Source organism: Ascaphus truei, chromosome 6 (assembly GCF_040206685.1).
Source record: "Ascaphus truei isolate aAscTru1 chromosome 6, aAscTru1.hap1, whole genome shotgun sequence".
Taxonomy (NCBI): Eukaryota; Metazoa; Chordata; class Amphibia; order Anura; family Ascaphidae; genus Ascaphus; species Ascaphus truei.
In genome coordinates, this window is record NC_134488.1 from 61,064,009 (window position 1) to 61,085,990 (window position 21,982).

The 21,982-nt window shown below is 52.9% G+C and overlaps 1 protein-coding gene across 2 annotated transcripts in view; it reads right to left on the reverse strand.

Annotated features, from left to right (window-relative positions):
- Positions 1–762: 762 nt before the first annotated feature.
- Positions 763–21,982, reverse strand: part of MFSD2A (MFSD2 lysolipid transporter A, lysophospholipid) — a 28,095-nt gene continuing 6,875 nt past the window's right edge. For both annotated transcript variants that reach the window (XM_075604461.1, XM_075604462.1), the window contains 10 exons: positions 21,780–21,858; positions 21,497–21,669; positions 21,231–21,321; positions 20,864–20,985; positions 19,262–19,345; positions 13,352–13,435; positions 12,840–12,952; positions 12,121–12,264; positions 11,767–11,943; positions 763–2,521 (listed from right to left, as the gene is read on the reverse strand). In XM_075604461.1, coding sequence (XP_075460576.1) covers positions 2,467–2,521; positions 11,767–11,943; positions 12,121–12,264; positions 12,840–12,952; positions 13,352–13,435; positions 19,262–19,345; positions 20,864–20,985; positions 21,231–21,321; positions 21,497–21,669; positions 21,780–21,858 — 1,122 coding nt within the window. In that variant the 3' untranslated portion in view covers positions 763–2,466. The remainder of the gene's footprint in view (positions 2,522–11,766; positions 11,944–12,120; positions 12,265–12,839; positions 12,953–13,351; positions 13,436–19,261; positions 19,346–20,863; positions 20,986–21,230; positions 21,322–21,496; positions 21,670–21,779; positions 21,859–21,982) is intronic.

Consider the following 21,982-nt stretch of genomic DNA (forward strand, 5'->3'; position numbering starts at 1 on the left):
TCTTATGGCACCGGAACTGCCTGTAACTGTCATGGAGACATTGCTGCAGTGGGCGAGTTTCGCTTGTGTTAGCTGGGGTGACGTCAGCAGGCTACTGCCTCTCAGTCTGTTACCAAAGATGGTCATAGAGCGGCCACTCTGGGGGCGGGGCCAAGAACGGGATGGGCGATCCTATGTGTGATAAGGTGGCGTGGATTTAGGGTTGATTTCGTGATGTTTCTGTAGGGTTTATTATAATGTGAATTATATTAACATTGTAGAGGCATAGCCAACACCTGTTCCTATTAGAATCAGCTGTAGCTAGGTGTACTCATTACTGTGAGAGCCAAGTAGTGCTGCACTCACTGCGTGTCTCCCATTGGTTAAAGCTCGGAACCTGCAATTAATTACAGCAGCTTGAAAATCTAAGTCTGTTATGACAAATGATCAGTAGGTTATGGGGAAATCACTACTATTGTATATATTTGTATATACAAATACATTGAGAATTAACCAGCAAAGCGATGTACAGTAATCCCAGCACTCCTATGTTGTAGGGATGTGTGGTAAGTGCACCAGGGGAGAGGGTTCAGTGGAAGATGAAAACTGATGAACTCTGCTTCAAAGAGGGAGGCAAAGTATCAGACCCCAAATTGCATGCACTAAATGTCCCACACTGTATAGTAAAGTAGTAACTTGCAGTAGTGCAAACAGGATACTGTGGTGCTCTTAAAGATAATAATGTATAAATACCCCAAGGTAGTAATTGCCAGGATTATGATACATTTGTAAAAACACAATCTTTAATAGAACAATTAATTTAAAATAGAGGGGGGGGGATAATAACACCTGAGAGAAGTGTTGCTGCTGTAGAAGGGCACATCGTAATGTGAGCAGAAAAAGTGTACTTTTGTGTGAGGTACACTTATTCTGGCCACAAATCGCCGGCCGAGCAGGGTGCAGCGCACGAGAAGCAGCGCGCCCGCTCCCTGCCTGGCCGCAGCCTTACTTAACCAGCCATATTGTCCAAACTTCCTTGGCATCACTGAACCTGCTAGCACGTGTCACTACACATTTTCTTGCACACTCATAGTAACTGTCCTCCTACTTTAAGGCAGCGATTATACAGAAAACTGAAGACCGCGCGACTCAATAACAAACTGGAACTGCAGGGCGGCATACAGGAGAACAGACCTGGGATTTTGTTCTGAGCAGGCAACGGTCGCGTCACGTAAGCTGTTCAGCCAATGAGGGTGAACCGCTCATGGACATGCCTCCCTACCTCCTCCGGCTGCCTCCTGCCTGCAGTTCACATGCTACTTTGCCGGATCGCATTCATGACATCACCGGATCGCGCGCACGCCCAGCCGGAGCTGGTCTAATCGTAGCCCTAGGTGGTTATATTTCATGTTATTATAAGTCAGGGCAGTGCTGCTGACAGGTCTGGGGAAATTGACCGTTTCCTGTATTTGTGTCAAATGACCGGTAAATAGGACAGACTGAAGTCCGATTAACTGCAGGATTAAGGCCTCCTAAAGATGGGGTCACTACTCCCGACTCTCCGCCTTTATCCAGCCTCGAGTGACCCACAACATGCAGCTCCCCAGACTACACTGTGTTTGGATGTTCTTCTCTTTCAATGTTCACGGTTTGGAGCAGGCAACTCAAGTCCTCAAGGGCCACCAACAGGTGAGGTTTTGAGGTTATCCCTGCTTCAGCATAGGTGGTTCAGTCTTCCACAGACACCTGTGCTGAAGCAGGGATATCCTTAAACCCTGACCTGTTGGTGGCCCTTGAGGACTGGAGAGTTTCCCATCCCAGTCTTCGAGCCATACAGGGCACAGAACACACAGTGAGCAGGGCGCGCAAGCCGACCACTCATACACATACACTTTCTATATCAATATTTTGTACACAGTGATGCCCCACGTTTTATAGATCAGTTTTACTTGGACGTCCCGCGTTTTATTTATCAATGTTATGTACACCATACTGTTTCATGTTTAGTTCAAATTAATGATGCGTAACACATCAAATATAAAATACAAAAAACAGGACAGAGAAGTTTTTATATGTTATTATTAATATTATTAAACTTAAGTCCCCCAAAATAGTTGAATGAAGTCCTTATATACAGTACAATGACACAATTCTGTACATTTACAAGACATTTAAATTATTCATTAATTTGCCCTATGTTAGTGCAATAGTCACTCAGTACGGCTGCAGCAGATTCTGCAACATTCAGTGTCACAGACACTAAGAGCATCACGTGTCCCTAGAAAGGGTCAGCAGGGGACACCACAGACGAAGGGGACAGTGCAATGCAGGGGGGTCTTGGCTGTACCAGGATGGGCAGGCGTCGTAGTCTGTGGGACCCTCTCCTGGTACCTGTCACCCCTGGATGAGCAGTCTCTATAGCCCAGACTTGGCATTCCTGCTGCACTGTTCCCCGCAAGTAGATAGCAGCAGATCGCTCCACAGAGGTTATACGTGGCTGGCCAGCTCCAGCGAGTCAGACTCCGAGTCAGTGTCACTGTCTCTGCGGGGACATAAAATGAGAGATGTAATATATATATAGCGATCGGTGTCTGTAAATATCCTACCCACAAACCCTTATCCTACTGTCTGAAAGTGACAGGACGGCAGCAACAGGTGTCCAAGACGAAAAATATAAAACAGGAAGAGCGCGAGGGATCAAATAGGGAAGTACAGCTTATTATACACAGAGTGGATAAAAGGTAAGTATTACACTCGCTGCCACGTGATAACATAGGAGGGGTCCCAGCGGTTAACCAAGGAGTCTGATTTTTATCCATGTGTAATAAATTGTACTTCACTATCGGATCCCCTTGCGCTCCTTCTCTTTCAGATTTTGTTAAGGAGCCCCCTTACCGGGCCGGACTATCTGGGGGAAGGACCAGCACAAGGACCCGGAGAACTTCACCATTTATGTGGACTTTCCCCTTGAGCCGACCAAGTTTGGACTTCATATCTTTCCTCCAAATAACTTTGCAAATACAGGCGGTGTGACAATACGATGGGTATTGTGCCTGCTCACTTCATCATGTGTATGTTTTATGTTGCATTGTTTTGAATGTGTATGTGGATGATACATTTAGTTTTTTTTATGCACATAAACTCCCTTTAGGCGATAGATTGCACATTCATTACAGTGGCAAATATTTCAATCTGCAGTTTAAGCATTTTCTTTTACACACCTCTCTATATAGGTCAATTAGCACTTTTTCTTTTTATATATTTTTTTCCTTGTTCAAGAAGATGTATAGTGGCATAGTGGCACTTGTTCTGTCAGGTTTAACAATACTATGAAAGCTTGAATGATATACACTAAAGTGGGAAAGGTAGTTGCCAACATGCAAATGAGGCCCGCATGGCAAGTAAGGCCTCAACCCCCAATTATGTAATACACAGAAAAGCAATGGCCCTCACTCTCTGGAGACAATGATCAGGAACAAGACAATGAAAGCCGAGACTTCTAAGAATCACCGGACATTAAACAAAAGTCGTCATTCAAACCTTAATCTGGCCACATATAACTGTCGGACTGTCTGCAGTGAAGCAGCACTGCAAGACCTGGAAGACGAACTTGAAATAATTGAATGGGATAATGAAGTTAGAAAAGATGAAGGCCTCATTGAGTTCAAAAGTGGACACCTACTTTATTACATAGGTACAAAAAAAATGGATCAGTGGAGTAGGATTTATTAATTTAAAAAAAACAACAAAAACAGACAGGAGTATGAAAACTCATCAGAAAGAGCAGCCGTTATCCTCATCCAATTTATAAAAAGATACAGACTTCAAATTATTCAAATGTATGGCCCAACATCAATTCAGGCAGACAATGAAGTAGAATACTTCTACCGTGACATCAACCAACTTAACAAATGAAACAAAGAGAACACATTTATACATGGGGGAACTAGGGGGAAAATAGTATTGCACCAAAAGAGAAAAAGTGACCCCCTCCAAAGACAGAGGGAAAGAAAGCCCCATTTGTACGCACTCTAAACCTATAGTGAGATTTGGCCGTTGGTAGAGGATTACACACTTTATCACATTTGGCCCAATGAGTGCATGTCAATAGAGGCATTACAAGTGAGTCCCTTCATTTGGATATAACAAAATATGTCCCCTGAATAGTCTGTAAATGTGAAAAAGAGTTACAAATAAAACTTTCAATATTTGCAAGATATAGAATAAAATTTGGGAACTATAGTCCAATGAATAAAGGCTCCTATTCAAGAGGCGGCCAAACGCACCGTGCTAGTTACACGCTGAAGTGAATTGCAACAAATGGTTACATAGTGATAGTTACAAAGCTGCTATATATGAGATAGCGAGGCCCATCTTGGGACAGTAGCCACCATAAGGGCTGCACACGGCCTGGAGATAAGCCATTTGCCACCTTCAGCCACCCCTACCTTGCCAGCGGGCAGGGAACCAAATGGTGGTGGGAGAGGGAGGGTGGTAGGGGGCTGGCTTTATAAGGTCACAGCCCAGGGTGGGCGGGTCGTCCCCAGGGATTACCGAGGTCTCCCGTATGGGGACTCCGGGTGGCGGAGCTGCAGCGCCATCCAGTGCGGGAATGCATACAACGTCCCAAGAACCGGGCGCTGACCTGGTGGTCGGTTCTGGGGATAATCCCAACAACTGCTCAGCAGGCTGTAGGTCATCCAACTGTGAGGATGGGCCCAAACCTACACTACGAGTACACTGGCAGTGGGCCGAGGAAGGGAGGTCAGCCTGTACGTCTGGCGGGTGATCTCCCCCAAGTGTTTAAGCATCTGTGGGCTGGAGGGGGGAGGTCAGCCTGTACGTCTGGCCGGCGATCTCTCATAGTCATTTTACATTTAGACACTGGGTCTGCCTTGACGTGGCTTGCAGGCTTTCGATGCTTTGGCCAAAGGGTTCAACTAAATTAACCTTTTTCAAGAGAATATATACGTATTTTACTGTGTATTTTTGTCACATTGAATGTAGCATTGGGCTTCTCTGTCGCCTGTTATTTTACATTTAGGGGCTGCAGTTTTAGGGATTTTAACAAAGGTTGTTAAAATAAAGCTGTGGCCTTTTTCTTCCATGTAACAAGGTGTGGTCCCATTTATTTATTTGTTCTAATAAGTGAATTCCAGGAAAGACAAAGGGCTCTGAGCCTTTATAACGGTTAGTGCAGTAAGTTAAAGCAATAATATCCAGGAGGCAGCCAAAGATAAGCTGCACTCTCTGTGCTATGTATACACTGGCCAATGCAACAGGTTTGTTACATAGTTCATATAGCAGCTTTGTTCATGCTTTGTAACTATCACAGTGTAACCATTTGTTGCAATTGGCTTAAACTAGCACAGTGCATGCAGTTTACTTTTTGGCCGCCTCTTGAATTGGACCCTTTATTCATTGCACTCTAGATCCCTTATTTTTTTATATCTTGTTAAAATGTAAAGTTTTATTTTGAACTCTTTTTCACATTACTGACTATTCAGGGGACATTTTGTTATATCCAAATGACGGGATTCACTTTATTGCCTCTGTAGACATGTCCTCATTGGGCCAAATGTCATGTCACCCTTTCCTCTCTGACCATCAACATATAGTTTTCGCTCCCTCACTTCTCCCCTTCTCCACCCACCCCTTGTTTTTGCAGAGACCTGCGCTCTATTAACCTACCCGCTCTTGACTCCACTTTGAGCTCCTGCCTCTCCTCTCTCTGCTCCGCTACAGACTCCGTCAACCTGGTCATGAACGACAACTCTGCCCTATCCTTCTCGATCTACGTGTCCCTCTTTGTCTCTGCCGTTCTCGCCCTTCTAACCCCAGACCCAGACTAGACAGCCACACACGCACACCCCACTCCTGCACTCACTCATCTGAATACCCCTGGAGGAAATCTCATACGGTCACACACTTCCTTCACTACAAATGTAGCCTGTCCTGTTTCAACTCTGCCCTCTCCCAGACTAAACAACCCTACTTTTCTTCAGTAGTCGATACTCACAAGTCTAACCCAGCGGTGCGCAAACTGGGGGGGGGGGCGGCAGTTGCAGAGGCCCCGAGCTCTTCTCCCAAGGCATTTAAATTAATGCCGGGAGATCGCGTGAGGCCTCTTCGGTGAGGTGTCGCCATGGCAACGCGCCGTCAAATGACGCTGCAGGGTCATGTGACGTCACGTTGGCATGGCAACGTGACCTCGCAGCGTCATTTGACGCCGGAGAGGAGGTAAAGGGGGGGGGGCGCGAGCAGGGACGGAAACAGGAAGGGGGGCGCACACTGGAAAGATTGCGCACCGCTGGTCTAACCCATGCAGACTCTTCTCAGTCTTTGACCATCATCTGTTACCTGTTTTTCTTCCTCCGTTTCACCTCGGGACTTTGCTGACTATTTCAAGACAAAGGTAAGCAAAAATAGAACAAAGTCCCAAGTAACAGTGCTTCCAAGTCTCAAATAGAATAAATGGTACTGTGCTAAGCCAAATTAGTATGTTTGTCCGTGTATCAAATAAGGTAGCACCTGTGAGAAATTATGTCACAATGTATAATTGTAGCTCATAGATCGGGTAGTGTGGTACGTATCAATCCTCTGCAGCAGAGAGAAATAGGATCCTGTGTTGATACAGCTCCCACTAACTCAACTGTTTAAATGGATACACTCCCTAGCTTAGTACACTGCCTGGGTACAAATGTGACAGTGAAACAAGATTGAAATAACTCCCGATTACGGTGCTATTCCGGATACAGAGCGTGACTCATGTACAAGTATCAAGCAGGATTCCACGGGTTGTAAAAACGGAGCACAGCAAGCAGGAAAAACGAACAAAAAGTGGGGGCTATGATGCAAAAATCAGTTAAAAATCATTTATTGAAGAAGTGTACACATGGTCTATGCAGGAAAAAAACACTTTAACGCGTTTTGCGGAAAGGCGCTTTGTCAAAAACTTGACAAAGCGCCATTGCACGAAACGCATTAGAGGTGATTTTTCCTGCATAGACCATGTGTACACTTCTTCAATAAATGATTTTTAACTGATTTTTGCATCATAGCCCCCACTTTTTGTTCGTTTTTCCTGCTTGCTGTGCTCCGTTTTTACAAATCATGGAATCCTATTTCAAGACAAAGGTGAATTCCATTTGGCAAAACGTCTCCTCTGACTCCTCATATTGTACACCTCTTCCTAGCTTTTCTCCTGCCTTTGTGGAGGAGGACGTGCCACTTCTGATCTTCTCTTCTCCCTCTACCACTTGCCCGTTCGACCCCATTCCCTCCCATCTCCTCAAACCTTGCTCCTTCCTACTCTAATCCCTACACTCATACATATTTTCAACTCCTCCCTCTGCTCTTGTACCTTTCCCTTGTCCTTCAAACACGCAACAGTTATACCATTACTCAAAAACAGCGAGCGTGACCCTGTCTCTAACTATTGTCCTGTCTCCCTCCTGTGTTTTGCCTCTAAACTTACATAGTAGATGGGTTTGAAAATGTTCTCTCGCTTGCTCCATTTTCTCACCACCTATTCTCTCTTAGACACTCAACAAAAGGCCTGCACAACATACGGCCTGCGACGGACCCCCTTCAACCCCCCCTTTCACCCACCTTCCCTGGTATGGAAAGAAGGAGCGCGCTCCAGCATTAAGTAGGAGCGCGCTCCAGCATTAAGTAGGAGCGAGCTCCAGCAGTGTCTGTGTGACTGCGCGCTCTCCCCTAACCCCCCCCCTCAGCCTGCTACGCACTCTAGCAGTGTCTGTGTGACTGCGCGCTCTCCCCTAACCCCCCTAACTACCGGGTCTGCTGCTAGAGCGCGCCTCCCTCACGCTTCACCCTGCCGCCATCTCTGTTGCCACCACCACCGCCGTCGTCATCACCATCATCAGGTAAGCATGGGGGGGGGAGGGGGGAAAAGGTTCTTCATTCATGTGGGGCATGACATGGGGGGGCTGCTGAAATGGAATGGGCTAGGGGGGCTGCTGATAAGGGCTGTGAGGGGAGAGTGATGTGAGGGGCAGGGGGGCGGAGAGTGATGTGAGGGCCAGGGGGGGAGAGTGATGTGAGGGGCAGGGGGGGGGGAGAGTGATGTGAGGGGCAGGGAGAGTGATGTGAGGGGCAGGGGGGGGAGAGTGATGTGAGGGGCAGGGGGGGGAGAGTGATGTGAGGGGCAGGGGGGGAGGAGAGTGATGTGAGGGGCAGGGGGGGAGAGTGATGTGAGGGGCAGGGGGGGGGGGAGAGTGATGTGAGGGGCCAGGGGGGGAGTGATGTGAGGGGCAAGGGGGGGAGAGTGATGTGAGGGGCAGGGGGGAGAGTGATGTGAGGGGCAGGGGGGAGAGTGATGTGAGGGGCAGGGGGGGAGAGTGATGTGAGGAGCGGGGGGGGAGAGTGATGTGAGGGGCAGGGGGGAGTGATGTGAGGGGCAGGGGGTATTGCGTGTTTGATGTGGAGGGGGAGTATTATGTGTATGGGTGAGGGGGAGAGATGGGGGTATGAGAGATCGATGGGGAGTCTTTTTATGGTTGGTAATGGGTTTTGGGGGAGATATGAGGATGATGATGAGATGCTGGAGGAGAGATGACGACGATGATGATGATGATGATTTTACCCGTGCGGCCCAAATCTTTTTTCCTTGGAGCAGTTCGGCCCTTCTCACTGTACAAGTTGTGCAGGCCTGCTCTATCTGGCTTCCACACTGCTCACTCCACTGAAACAGCCCTCACTAAAATAACTAATGACCTCCATGCTGCCAAAGACAGAGGTCATTACACTCTGCTCATATTACTCGACATCTCTGCAGCCTTTTATGCTGTGGACCACCCTCTTCTTCATATTCTCCATACTCTTGTTATCTGTAACAAAGATCTATCCTGGATTTCCACTCAACTCTCCCATCGTACTCTCAGTGTCTCGTTTGCAAACACATCCATCTTCTCTGTCAATCTCTGTAGGCGTACCCTAGGGCAGCGTTGCGCAAAGTTTTGGCCCTACGCACCTCTGACTGCTCAGCCCCAGTGCTCGCGCCCTCCCCTACCTAGTATCCAGCGTCACATGACTCCGTGGCGTTATTTGATGCCGCCCGAAGCCGTCGGAGAGAAGGTAAGTGTGTAATACAGAGGCCTCGCGCACTTCCCAACATTTCATTTAAAATGATTTGGGGAAGAGCGCGGGACATCTGTATCCACCGCACCCCCCAAAAAATCCCCGCCACTTCCCCCCAGTTTGCGCACCCCTGCCCTAGGAGTCTGTCCTGGGACCTCTTCTCTTTTCACACGCTCTCTAGGTGACATCTCTTGTGGTTCAAATATCACCTCTATGCTGACGACACACAAATTTACTTTTCAACCCCCGACCTTACACCTACTGTACAGACCAAAATCTCTGAAAGTCTCCGCTATATCATCCTGGATGGCCCTCCGCCGACTCAAACTTAACATGTCAAAAACGGAGCACCTACTACTTCTTCCCAAGCCTGGCCCTACTGCCCCTTCTACATTACTGTTTGCAGCATCATCAAACACCCAGTATCACAAGCACCCTGCCTAGGGGGGTCACATATAACTCCTCCCTCACATTCAAAAGGTAGCTAAAACCTGTCGCTTTTTCCTCCTTAACAATGCAAAGATACGCCCTTTCCTCTGTTACTCTACTACTAAAACTCTAACACAGGCCCTCATTCTCTCCCGGCTCAACTATTGTAACCTTCTGCTGTCCGGATTTCCTGCCTCCCACCTGTCTCGCCTTCAAATCTATCCTAAACGCTGCTGCTAGAAACACTAAATTTAAATCACTTTCCCAAATCTGTCTCAGCGTCTCTCCTGCTGAAATCCCTCTCCTGGTTTCCCATCAAATCCTGCATCTCACACTCAATTCTCCTCCTCTCTTTTAAGGCTTTACACTCTTCTGCCCCTCCTTACATCTCAGCTCTAATTTGTTGCGATCTACTGTCCCGACGCTTGCGTTCTGCTCAAGAATGTCTTCTGTCTACCCCTTCTGTAACTAAAGCCCCCTACCGCCTAAAAACTCTCATTCACCGCCCCACACATCTCTGTAACGCACTTCCTCTCAATATCCGACGCGCACCCTTTCTCTCCACCTTTAAGACCCATCTTAAACCATACCTCTTTAACGAAGCATACGAGTAGCTCTGTGGCCGATACTATACACCTCATACAACAACCCTGATCCCCTGCAGACGCACTTACCAGAACGCCTCCTACTGTCTCGGTACGTTCCTCCTACCTGCCAATTAGATTGTAAGCTCTTCAGGGCAGGGACTCCTTTTTCCTAATGTTACTTTTATGTCTCAAGTGCCTTTTTCCAGTGTTATATTATTGTCACGTTTATTACTGCTGTGAAGCGCTATGTACATAGATGGAGCTAAATATAAGATATATATACATACAGTGTGTAATCCTCTACCATCGAACAAAGCCACTATAGGGGTTAGAGTGCATACAAAATGGGGCGTTTTCCCCTATGTACTTGGAGGGATCACTTCTCTCTTCATGCAACTTAAAGGAAATTGTCACCTCTTCATCACTATGGGAGATTTCTATGCAATGATCGATGCCCAGCAGAAAGACAAAGCATCAGTGGGTAAGTCTGGTCACAGAAACAAGTATGAACGTGGAGATCGATTGGTAAAATTTGCCGAATGTGAAAACTTCTCTCATTTAATTAACAATTTAACATGTATCCAAATAGAAAATGCAACAGACTCAATAGGATCAAGAATGAAATCAACTATATCCCAGCTAACAAGAAACTGGTGACTGAAGACTACTCCGTACTTATCCGTTTTGACATAAGAAGTGGTCACCGATTGGTTCACTGAAAACTACATGTCAATGCAAAGATGGGAAAAAAGAAAGCGGATTAAAAAGAAGACAAAAGCAAAATCGACAAAGGACCTCAAGAATAACAGCGGAGAAGTCCTAGGACTGGAAAAATGTTTCCACTTGTTCGAAATGCATGGGGTCACTTTGACAAAGAATGGGACAGTTCAGAAGAGGAACTGAAACCGATAAACAGAACAAAATCGGTTACTGAGGAAACTACATAAAGTGAAGCAATCCCCAAGATGCCAGGACAAAAAAACCTGAATATTCACAACTGTGCAAGATGATCCGCAAGCGTATAATGGAGAAAATGTAAGAAAATGTAGCTGTGAGGATGAAGAAGTCCATCAAAGATAACATTTCAAAGAAGATGACGCAACGACTTCACTAGAAGCAAATCCTTGCACTCAAACAAGAACAATGGAGTAATGCCATAGTTATTCCAACCCGTAACAAAGGAGCAACAAATACCCGAAGAACTTCAGATCAGCCCACTTCCAATCACAAGATATTCATGAAGATACTCGCTAATCGGCTACAACAGATCCTAAACTTTGCTCAGCTTACAAAACAAGCGGAACACATTTAAGTTTTACAAGATGTGATTTCTTAAAGTAATGAATACGAGCTACAATCTTGGGCCTCGTTTATAAAGGCGGTGCGCGCCGCCAAAACAAATGCATGTTTTCCACTGAGCGCACATGCAGTGCGCGCGATCAACGCGTTCAAGCGCGCGATTTTTGAACAGACTTTGGAAATTGGTCTTGCTGCGCGACGGCCGCGTCATGTGAGCAGTTTAGCCAATGAGGGCGAACCGCTCACTTGACGTCACAACCACGCCTCCCGTGCAGGTTTCGCGCGCGTGCACTGACGCCACAACTATAACACGAGGCCTTAGGGGTCATAAATCATGAAAAAGCATTCAATTCTCTCTATAGGGACTCACCTTAGGAGCTGCAGAGCTTTTTTGTTCTCTTTCCTCCGCTCCTCGTCAATCGGATACAGTTTGAAGAGGAAAAGGCCCACCAATATCAGCACCACGGGGGCCGCACAGACCAGCAACTTCAGAGTCAAATCCACCTGCTTTGGCTGGGAACAGCCACGAGCCTGATACCCGGCAAAACTGCAGGGAAGAAGGGGGAAAGGGTGAGTGCCCGAACCTGGGACCTGCGTCCCTTCCCCAACTCCCCTTTATGATCTCCTGTTCCCACTAACTCACTATCCTCTCCCTGTGCCATCCATGCTCACTCTCCCTCCCACTCTATATTGACTCCCCCCCGCCCCCTCCATATATACTCACTCCAGGCTGAGTGTGGAAATCCCCAGTGAGACTCCTGAGGCAAACTTGGTAAAGAAGACATAGAACGAGAAGAATATTGGCTCGTGTCCACGGGAATCTGGATTCTTCAGCACAAAGTCATCAATAACGTCTGGGAGCATGGACCTGCGGGGGGAAGGGGGAGAGATAGGGCGGAGTGAGAGAATGAGCAAGGAGGGGAGAGAGACTGTGTTGGGATGATGGATTGGGGTGTGGAGGGGAAGAGTGAGAGGCATGTTGGAAGACAGGAGTGAGATATTGGGTTGGGAGGGGGAGGAGGGGGGGAGAGAGGGGGGGGGAAGAGAGGGAGAGGGAGGGGGAAGGGGGAGAGGGAGGGTGGAGGGGGAGAGTGAGTGATCAGGTTGAGGGTGACAGTGAGTAACCAGACAGGAGGAGCTGGAGTAACAAATCAAGGGGTGGCAGAGAGTGTGTATGAATTTGGGGGAGGGGAGTGAGTAACCTGGGGGGCAGAGAGTGGGGAAGAGAGACTGGAAAGGGGGAGCAACAAATAACAGGAAGAGGGGGGGGAGAGAGGAACTAGAAAGGGGCGGAGACTTTAGTGGGGGGAAAAGTAAGGGGCTGGGGGGGAGTGAGACCTGGGCGAGGACAGTGGGAAAGAGAAGGGGGTACAGATCACAGTAATAGGAGACTGGGTGGAGGAGACATTACAGGTGACACAGGCTTGAGGGACGGTCACTCACCAGGGCAGCAGGAAAGCAGCAGCCACGCTAACCCCGGCAGCCACTGCTACACTGTATGCAATGATGATGTTACTTTCTATCAACACCACCAGGACCAGGAAGGGGACCACAGACTGCAGGGGGCAGAAGGTACATCATCAGGGAGACAGGTCTATCAGTGGGGGCCATATTATTGCAGGACAGGCAGGGAGTGGGGAAAATAGGTTATAAGAGGTGCCTTAGTATTAAAGTGCATAGGCCCAGATCTACAAAAGGGTGCTAAGCAATACCACACCTTTACTCCCATTCAAATGAATGGGTTTAGCACCCTTCTGTGGATCTGGGCTTACAGGGTGGGTGCAGATTTTGTGGCAGCCACAAGAGGGCAGTAGGAGCTTACAGTGACAGCATTACACCATGGTAATTCCAGGGCTCTGGCCGTGTGACCTTCCCACATTCCCTTGTGTGGAGTATACTGTGGTCCCACCCTTGGCACAGCCAGCACGGGTCATGTGACCTGTACTTTCACTTACCGAGATCCCAAAGTAGACGGCAGTTTTCTTCCCAAATCGGGTCAGGAACCACTGCCAGAAAGGGACCGTCAGAGTGGCAGAGAGCTGGGGGGAGAGCAGCAGCGAGGGTGAGACACACAGAGAGAGAGAGAGAGAGAGAGAGAGAGAGAGAGAGAGAGAGAGAGAGAGACAGAGAGACACACACAAAGAGAGAGAGAGACACACAGAGAGAGAGAGAGAGAGAGAGAGAGAGAGACACAGAGAGAGAGAGAGAGAGCGAGAGAGAGAGAGAGACACACAGAGAGAGAGAGAGACAAAGAGAGAGACACAGAGAGAGAGAGACAGAGACACAGAGAGAGAGAGAGAGAGAGAGAGACACAGAGAGAGAGAGAGAGACACAGAGAGAGAGAGACACACAGAGAGAGACACAGAGAGAGAGAGAGAGAGACAGAGAGAGAGAGAGACAGAGACAGAGACAGAGACAGAGACACAGAGAGAGAGACACAGAGACACAGAGAGAGAGAGACAGAGAGAGACAGAGACACAGAGAGAGAGAGACAGAGAGACACAGAGAGAGAGACAGAGAGAGACACAGAGAGAGAGATGGGAGACAGGGAGAAAAAGGAAGGAGGAGATGGAGAGGAAAAGAAGGGATTCTACAATTAATGCCCCTGCCAGACCCTGTCCTGAGTTACATATATTTAGGAAGATCACAAACCCCCCGACCTCCCCCCTCATATCTGCTGCTACCCTTGTATTACTGTAAAGTGCCGCCCCTCACACACTCACATGTAGTGAGTGCATAACGGGGAATACAGGGGCCTTATGTGAGCTGGTGTCTTTCCCACTTACACAGTCATTCTGATAACTGAGCGGCGGGCTATCTCTGGGGGCGAGGGGGAGCGGCGAGCTATCTCTGGGGGCGAGGGGGAGCGGCGAGCTATCTCTGGGGGCGAGGGGGAGCGGCGAGCTATCTCTGGGGGCGAGGGGGAGCTATCTCTGGGGGCGAGGGGGAGCGGCGAGCTATCTCTGGGGGCGAGGGGGAGCGGCGAGCTATCTCTGGGGGCGAGGGGGAGCTATCTCTGGGGGCGAGGGGGAGCGGCGAGCTATCTCTGGGGGCGAGGGGGAGCGGCGAGCTATCTCTGGGGGCGAGGGGGAGCGGCGAGCTATCTCTGGGGGCGAGGGGGAGCGGCGAGCTATCTCTGGGGGCGAGGGGGAGCTATCTCTGGGGGCGAGGGGGAGCGGCGGGCTATCTCTGGGGGCGAGGGGGAGCGGCGAGCTATCTCTGGGGGCGAGGGGGAGCGGCGAGCTATCTCTGGGGGCGAGGGGGAGCGGCGAGCTATCTCTGGGGGCGAGGGGGAGCTATCTCTGGGGGCGAGGGGGAGCGGCGAGCTATCTCTGGGGGCGAGGGGGAGCGGCGGGCTATCTCTGGGGGCGAGGGGGAGCGGCGAGCTATCTCTGGGGGCGAGGGGGAGCTATCTCTGGGGGCGAGGGGGAGCGGCGGGCTATCTCTGGGGGCGAGGGGGAGCGGCGAGCTATCTCTGGGGGCGAGGGGGAGCGGCGAGCTATCTCTGGGGGCGAGGGGGAGCGGCGAGCTATCTCTGGGGGCGAGGGGGAGCGGCGGGCTATCTCTGGGGGCGAGGGGGAGCGGCGAGCTATCTCTGGGGGCGAGGGGGAGCGGCGAGCTATCTCTGGGGGCGAGGGGGAGCTATCTCTGGGGGCGAGGGGGAGCGGCGAGCTATCTCTGGGGGCGAGGGGGAGCGGCGAGCTATCTCTGGGGGCGAGGGGGAGCGGCGAGCTATCTCTGGGGGCGAGGGGGAGCGGCGATCTATCTCTGGGGGCGAGGGGGAGCGGCGAGCTATCTCTGGGGGCGAGGGGGAGCGGCGATCTATCTCTGGGGGCGAGGGGGAGCTATCTCTGGGGGCGAGGGGGAGCGGCGAGCTATCTCTGGGGGCGAGGGGGAGCGGCGAGCTATCTCTGGGGGCGAGGGGGAGCGGCGAGCTATCTCTGGGGGCGAGGGGGAGCGGCGAGCTATCTCTGGGGGCGAGGGGGAGCGGCGAGCTATCTCTGGGGGCGAGGGGGAGCGGCGAGCTATCTCTGGGGGCGAGGGGGAGCGGCGAGCTATCTCTGGGGGCGAGGGGGAGCGGCGAGCTATCTCTGGGGGCGAGGGGGAGCGGCGAGCTATCTCTGGGGGCGAGGGGGAGCTATCTCTGGGGGCGAGGGGGAGCGGCGAGCTATCTCTGGGGGCGAGGGGGAGCGGCGAGCTATCTCTGGGGGCGAGGGGGAGCGGCGAGCTATCTCTGGGGGCGAGGGGGAGCGGCGAGCTATCTCTGGGGGCGAGGGGGAGCGGCGAGCTATCTCTGGGGGCGAGGGGGAGCGGCGAGCTATCTCTGGGGGCGAGGGGGAGCGGCGAGCCATCTCTGGGGGCGAGGGGGAGCTATCTCTGGGGGCGAGGGGGAGCGGCGAGCTATCTCTGGGGGCGAGGGGGAGCGGCGAGCTATCTCTGGGGGCGAGGGGGAGCGGCGAGCTATCTCTGGGGGCGAGGGGGAGCGGCGAGCTATCTCTGGGGGCGAGGGGGAGCGGCGAGCTATCTCTGGGGGCGAGGGGGAGCGGCGAGCTATCTCTGGGGGCGAGGGGGAGCAGCGAGCTATCTCTGGGGGCGAGGGGGAGCGGGGAGCTATCTCTGGGGGCGAGGGGGAGCTATCTCTGGGGGCGAGGGGGAGCTATCTCTGGGGGCGAGGGGGAGCGGCGAGCTATCTCTGGGGGCGAGGGGGAGCTATCTCTGGGGGCGAGGGGGAGCTATCTCTGGGGGCGAGGGGGAGCGGCGAGCTATCTCTGGGGGCGAGGGGGAGCGGCGGGCTATCTCTGGGGGCGAGGGGGAGCGGCGAGCTATCTCTGGGGGCGAGGGGGAGCGGCGAGCTATCTCTGGGGGCGAGGGGGAGCTATCTCTGGGGGCGAGGGGGAGCGGCGAGCTATCTCTGGGGGCGAGGGGGAGCGGCGAGCTATCTCTGGGGGCGAGGGGGAGCGGCGAGCTATCTCTGGGGGCGAGGGGGAGCGGCGATCTATCTCTGGGGGCGAGGGGGAGCGGCGAGCTATCTCTGGGGGCGAGGGGGAGCGGCGATCTATCTCTGGGGGCGAGGGGGAGCTATCTCTGGGGGCGAGGGGGAGCGGCGAGCTATCTCTGGGGGCGAGGGGGAGCGGCGAGCTATCTCTGGGGGCGAGGGGGAGCGGCGAGCTATCTCTGGGGGCGAGGGGGAGCGGCGAGCTATCTCTGGGGGCGAGGGGGAGCGGCGAGCTATCTCTGGGGGCGAGGGGGAGCGGCGAGCTATCTCTGGGGGCGAGGGGGAGCGGCGAGCTATCTCTGGGGGCGAGGGGGAGCGGCGAGCTATCTCTGGGGGCGAGGGGGAGCGGCGAGCTATCTCTGGGGGCGAGGGGGGAGCGGCGAGCTATCTCTGGGGGCGAGGGGGAGCGGCGAGCTATCTCTGGGGGCGAGGGGGAGCTATCTCTGGGGGCGAGGGGGAGCTATCTCTGGGGGCGAGGGGGGAGCGGCGAGCTATCTCTGGGGGCGAGGGGGAGCTATCTCTGGGGGCGAGGGGGAGCTATCTCTGGGGGCGAGGGGGAGCGGCGAGCTATCTCTGGGGGCGAGGGGGAGCGGCGGGCTATCTCTGGGGGCGAGGGGGAGCGGCGAGCTATCTCTGGGGGCGAGGGGGAGCGGCGAGCTATCTCTGGGGGCGAGGGGGAGCTATCTCTGGGGGCGAGGGGGAGCGGCGAGCTATCTCTGGGGGCGAGGGGGAGCGGCGAGCTATCTCTGGGGGCGAGGGGGAGCGGCGAGCTATCTCTGGGGGCGAGGGGGAGCGGCGATCTATCTCTGGGGGCGAGGGGGAGCGGCGATCTATCTCTGGGGGCGAGGGGGAGCGGCGATCTATCTCTGGGGGCGAGGGGGAGCTATCTCTGGGGGCGAGGGGGAGCGGCGAGCTATCTCTGGGGGCGAGGGGGAGCGGCGAGCTATCTCTGGGGGCGAGGGGGAGCGGCGAGCTATCTCTGGGGGCGAGGGGGAGCGGCGAGCTATCTCTGGGGGCGAGGGGGAGCGGCGAGCTATCTCTGGGGGCGAGGGGGAGCGGCGAGCTATCTCTGGGGGCGAGGGGGAGCGGCGAGCTATCTCTGGGGGCGAGGGGGAGCGGCGAGCTATCTCTGGGGGCGAGGGGGAGCGGCGAGCTATCTCTGGGGGCGAGGGGGAGCTATCTCTGGGGGCGAGGGGGAGCGGCGAGCTATCTCTGGGGGCGAGGGGGAGCGGCGAGCTATCTCTGGGGGCGAGGGGGAGCGGCGAGCTATCTCTGGGGGCGAGGGGGAGCGGCGAGCTATCTCTGGGGGCGAGGGGGAGCGGCGAGCTATCTCTGGGGGCGAGGGGGAGCGGCGAGCTATCTCTGGGGGCGAGGGGGAGCGGCGAGCCATCTCTGGGGGCGAGGGGGAGCTATCTCTGGGGGCGAGGGGGAGCGGCGAGCTATCTCTGGGGGCGAGGGGGAGTGGCGAGCTATCTCTGGGGGCGAGGGGGAGCGGCGAGCTATCTCTGGGGGCGAGGGGGAGCGGCGAGCTATCTCTGGGGGCGAGGGGGAGCGGCGAGCTATCTCTGGGGGCGAGGGGGAGCGGCGAGCTATCTCTGGGGGCGAGGGGGAGCGGCGAGCTATCTCTGGGGGCGAGGGGGAGCGGCGAGCTATCTCTGGGGGCGAGGGGGAGCTATCTCTGGGGGCGAGGGGGAGCTATCTCTGGGGGCGAGGGGGAGCGGCGAGCTATCTCTGGGGGCGAGGGGGAGCTATCTCTGGGGGCGAGGGGGAGCTATCTCTGGGGGCGAGGGGGAGCGGCGAGCTATCTCTGGGGGCGAGGGGGAGCGGCGAGCTATCTCTGGGGGCGAGGGGGAGCGGCGAGCTATCTCTGGGGGCGAGGGGGAGCGGCGAGCTATCTCTGGGGGCGAGGGGGAGCGGCGAGCTATCTCTGGGGGCGAGGGGGAGCGGCGAGCTTTCTCAGGGGGCGAGGGGGAGCGGCGAGCTATCTCTGGGGGCGAGGGGGAGCTATCTCTGGGGGCGAGGGGGAGCTATCTCTGGGGGCGAGGGGGAGCTATCTCTGGGGGCGAGGGGGAGCGGCGAGCTATCTCTGGGGGCGAGGGGGAGCGGCGAGCTATCTCTGGGGGCGAGGGGGAGCGGCGAGCTTTCTCAGGGGGCGAGGGGGAGCGGCGAGCTATCTTTGGGGGCGAGGGGGAGCGGCGAGCTATCTCTGGGGGCGAGGGGGAGCGGCGAGCTATCTCTGGTGGCGAGGGGGAGCGGCGAGCTATCTCTGGGGGCGAGGGGGAGCGGCGAGCTATCTTTGGGGGCCAGGGGTTAGGACTGGGTCGTGCTCACAGTAGGATTGGGTCCTACCATCAGAAACTATATGGGTGAGAGGTAAAAGAGAAGGGGGGGGGGGGGAGTGTTATTCTTAGGAATATCAGATGTAAAGAGCTTAAGAGGAGGCTGCTCGGTGCACTGTGTGCGTGTGTGTGTGTGTGTGTGCGTGTGTGTGAGTGTGAATGTGTGTGAATGTGTGTGTGCGCGCAGGGGATTCTTGTCACAGATTCCAGTCTGACACAGAGCAGAACAAAGGATCCTCTGTGCTGCTGTGACCGTGACTATGAATTAAATACATGTATTTGGTCGGTATAACAGTGTATGTGTGTGTGTGTGTACAACTTGTGCTGTGTGCATGCGATTTGTGCTGTGTGTGATTATGAATCAGATTCATGTGTACTTGTATTAGGTCTATGTAGCGGTCTGTATAACCCTGTCCTGATCATTTCCTGAATATCATCACAAACAGACATTATCAGCAGATAATAAGCATTCGTCCCCGTGTCCGGCGTGGGACATGTCAGCGGTCCCGTGTCCTGTGTGTGATCCTCACCATTATAACAAGCAGGATGTTGTGAAAGTCTCTGCGAAATCCCAGTGTGTATGTGCAGAAGAGAGCGAAATTCCCCTCCAGGAGCTGAAACACAAAGAATTGAGGGAGATTATGGGATCCGGTAACCCCTTGAGTGCTAGAGTGTTCCCCGGGGACTTGACCGCACTCCCAACACACACCCTGCTACATACATAACCATACACCTGTATACACACACACACACACACACATACACCCCTCTACTCGTATCCCTGTATACACACCTCTCTACATGTACGCCGGTATACACACCGCTCTATACGTACCCCTGTATACATACCGCTCTATATGTACCCCTAGTTAAGGTGAGGTAAGGTGCTCAGAAGTGTCCTGTACACAGGCAGGAGGGGGATACAATCTGGATATTGACTATTATAATGCATACATTTGAGTGTCAGCAAATTGGGGCACCAGATACCCTGAAGGTAGGGGTAGGTAGTCCAGAGACAGCCTCCTCTACCTCATTGGGCTGGCCCTATGTACTCACTGTATCACTGCTTTCACCAGAGTATCCCCTCCATCGCGTGCTGCTGTAGAGTGATGTCCAGCTATGTAGAAAAATGATGCAGCGCACCGCGATCCAAAAGAAGAACAGGTCTGGCCAAAAATGGGAGATCTTTATTGAGGTATCATAAAATCAAGGGATGCATCCCTTGATTTTATGATACCTCAATAAAGATCTCCCATTTTTGGCCAGACCTGTTCTTCTTTTGGATCGCGGTGCGCTGCATCATTTTTCTATATGTACCCCTGTATACACGCCTCTCTACATGTACCCCTGTGTAGAAGCTGCTCTACATGGACTCCTGTATACACGCCGCTCTACATGTACCCCAGTATACACATTGTTTAACACATATTAGGTATATACAGACCGCTATATACACAATGTAACACACATGCTGCCATTGTATATATAACCATTTGTACAAACGGTTACACATATACCACTATATAAATAACTATACATACACACACTGTTATACATATACTACCACTATATACACATACAACTATATATCCCTATATATACAGTGCTACACACAAATCACCATATGCATGTCACTCAGCAATGCTCTGTAGGGGAGGGGGGGACTTCTTATATTTCTACAAAGAGAAGCCCCACCCTCTGAAGTAGGATTGTGTATAGCTGTGCGTATATAGCAGTTTCAATATAATAGTATGTGTATAGCAGTGTGTACATATGGTTATTTAGAGATATGCATATAGTGGTATGTTTATATATGGATATATTTAGTATATAATAACTTTTATTTCATATACTACTTTTCTCCCAATGGGACTCAAAGCGTGCCAGTAAACCCCATAGAGCTTACTCTCCTTTTCTATGTGCCTGAGGCACAGGGAGATAAAGTGACTTGCCCAAGGTCGCAAGGAGCCGACACTGGAATTGAACAAGGCTCCCTTGCTTCAAACTCAGTGTCGCTGTTATCAGAGTCAACGTCTGTACTCACTGAGCTGCTCCTTCAGCCGCTATACATTATATAGATAGCTATGTATATATAGTTATGTATGTAGTAATGTATGGAGTTAGGGACCCACCATGAAGGCCAGCGAGGTGAAGAGGAAGCCAGTGATGAGTTTGATGTAGGGTCCGTGACTCATCACCAGCTTCAGACCCTGGAAGAACGACACAGGCTGATCACACAGGAGCTCACCAGGGTCTGCAAGGGAACAGAGAGAGAGAGATATCTGTGAGAGAGCGGGGGGCTGGGGGGGGGGGGGAGAAGAGTTGTGAGAGGGGGAATGAGAGGGAAAGGGAGAAACTTATAAAATTGGGTAAGACACACACAGGGTACTGCTAGTACCCTGTATGACTTCTCTCACAGAGGTAGAAGAATATATACACAGTAATGTGTCCATCAGAGGATGTTCTGCAAAGCTGACAATCTACTGTGTGCCCTCTCACCTCTCTTCTCACGCACGCCCAGCGAAAGCACGATAGCGCAGAGCACGTAAATCCCACAAATCACCCCCGCCGCCAACATGTACGCGTTCCTCTGTGGGAGACAAAGGGGGTGAGGGGGAGATCAGTCATGAGAGGGGAGACACTGGGGAGATGAGACCAGATAAGGGGGGTTGGGGAAAGGGATTAGCCACGAGGAGGGACACTGGGAAGAGGGGAGAAATTAGTCAAGAGAGTGGCACAGTGAGGGGTGAGGGTCAGATCCTCACCGTGTCGTCCAGGGACTCAGTGTACTGGGTGCTGTTCCCATTTTGCAGAGGCATAGAGTTGTTGAGCAACTGGACCTGCAAGGAGCTGGGCACACACGGGGTGTCCACCTTACCCACTATCTGCCCCTGGATGGCAGTGCCCAGCACAGTGCCCAGGACCTCCACTGTCATTCCTGGTGGAGAAGCATGGGGTGTAAGAAAGAGGGAGAGGAAGGGAAGGAGCAAGAGTGGGGGACAAGGGTGGGATGGAGGGGGAGAGAGAGGGGGGTTAGTGGGCACTCACGGTATGCTGTGGCTGAGTCACGATCACTCTGCTCTTTGCTGATAAACATGGTCAGAGCTGAATACGGAACATGGAAACACTACGAGGGAACAGAGACACCAGTGTGAGGAGGCAAATATATCACTCCCTCCGGGGCAAAGATACCGTACCACAATCCCTGAGCAAACAACCCAACCCAAGGGTCAAGCGCCCCTTATCCTGCC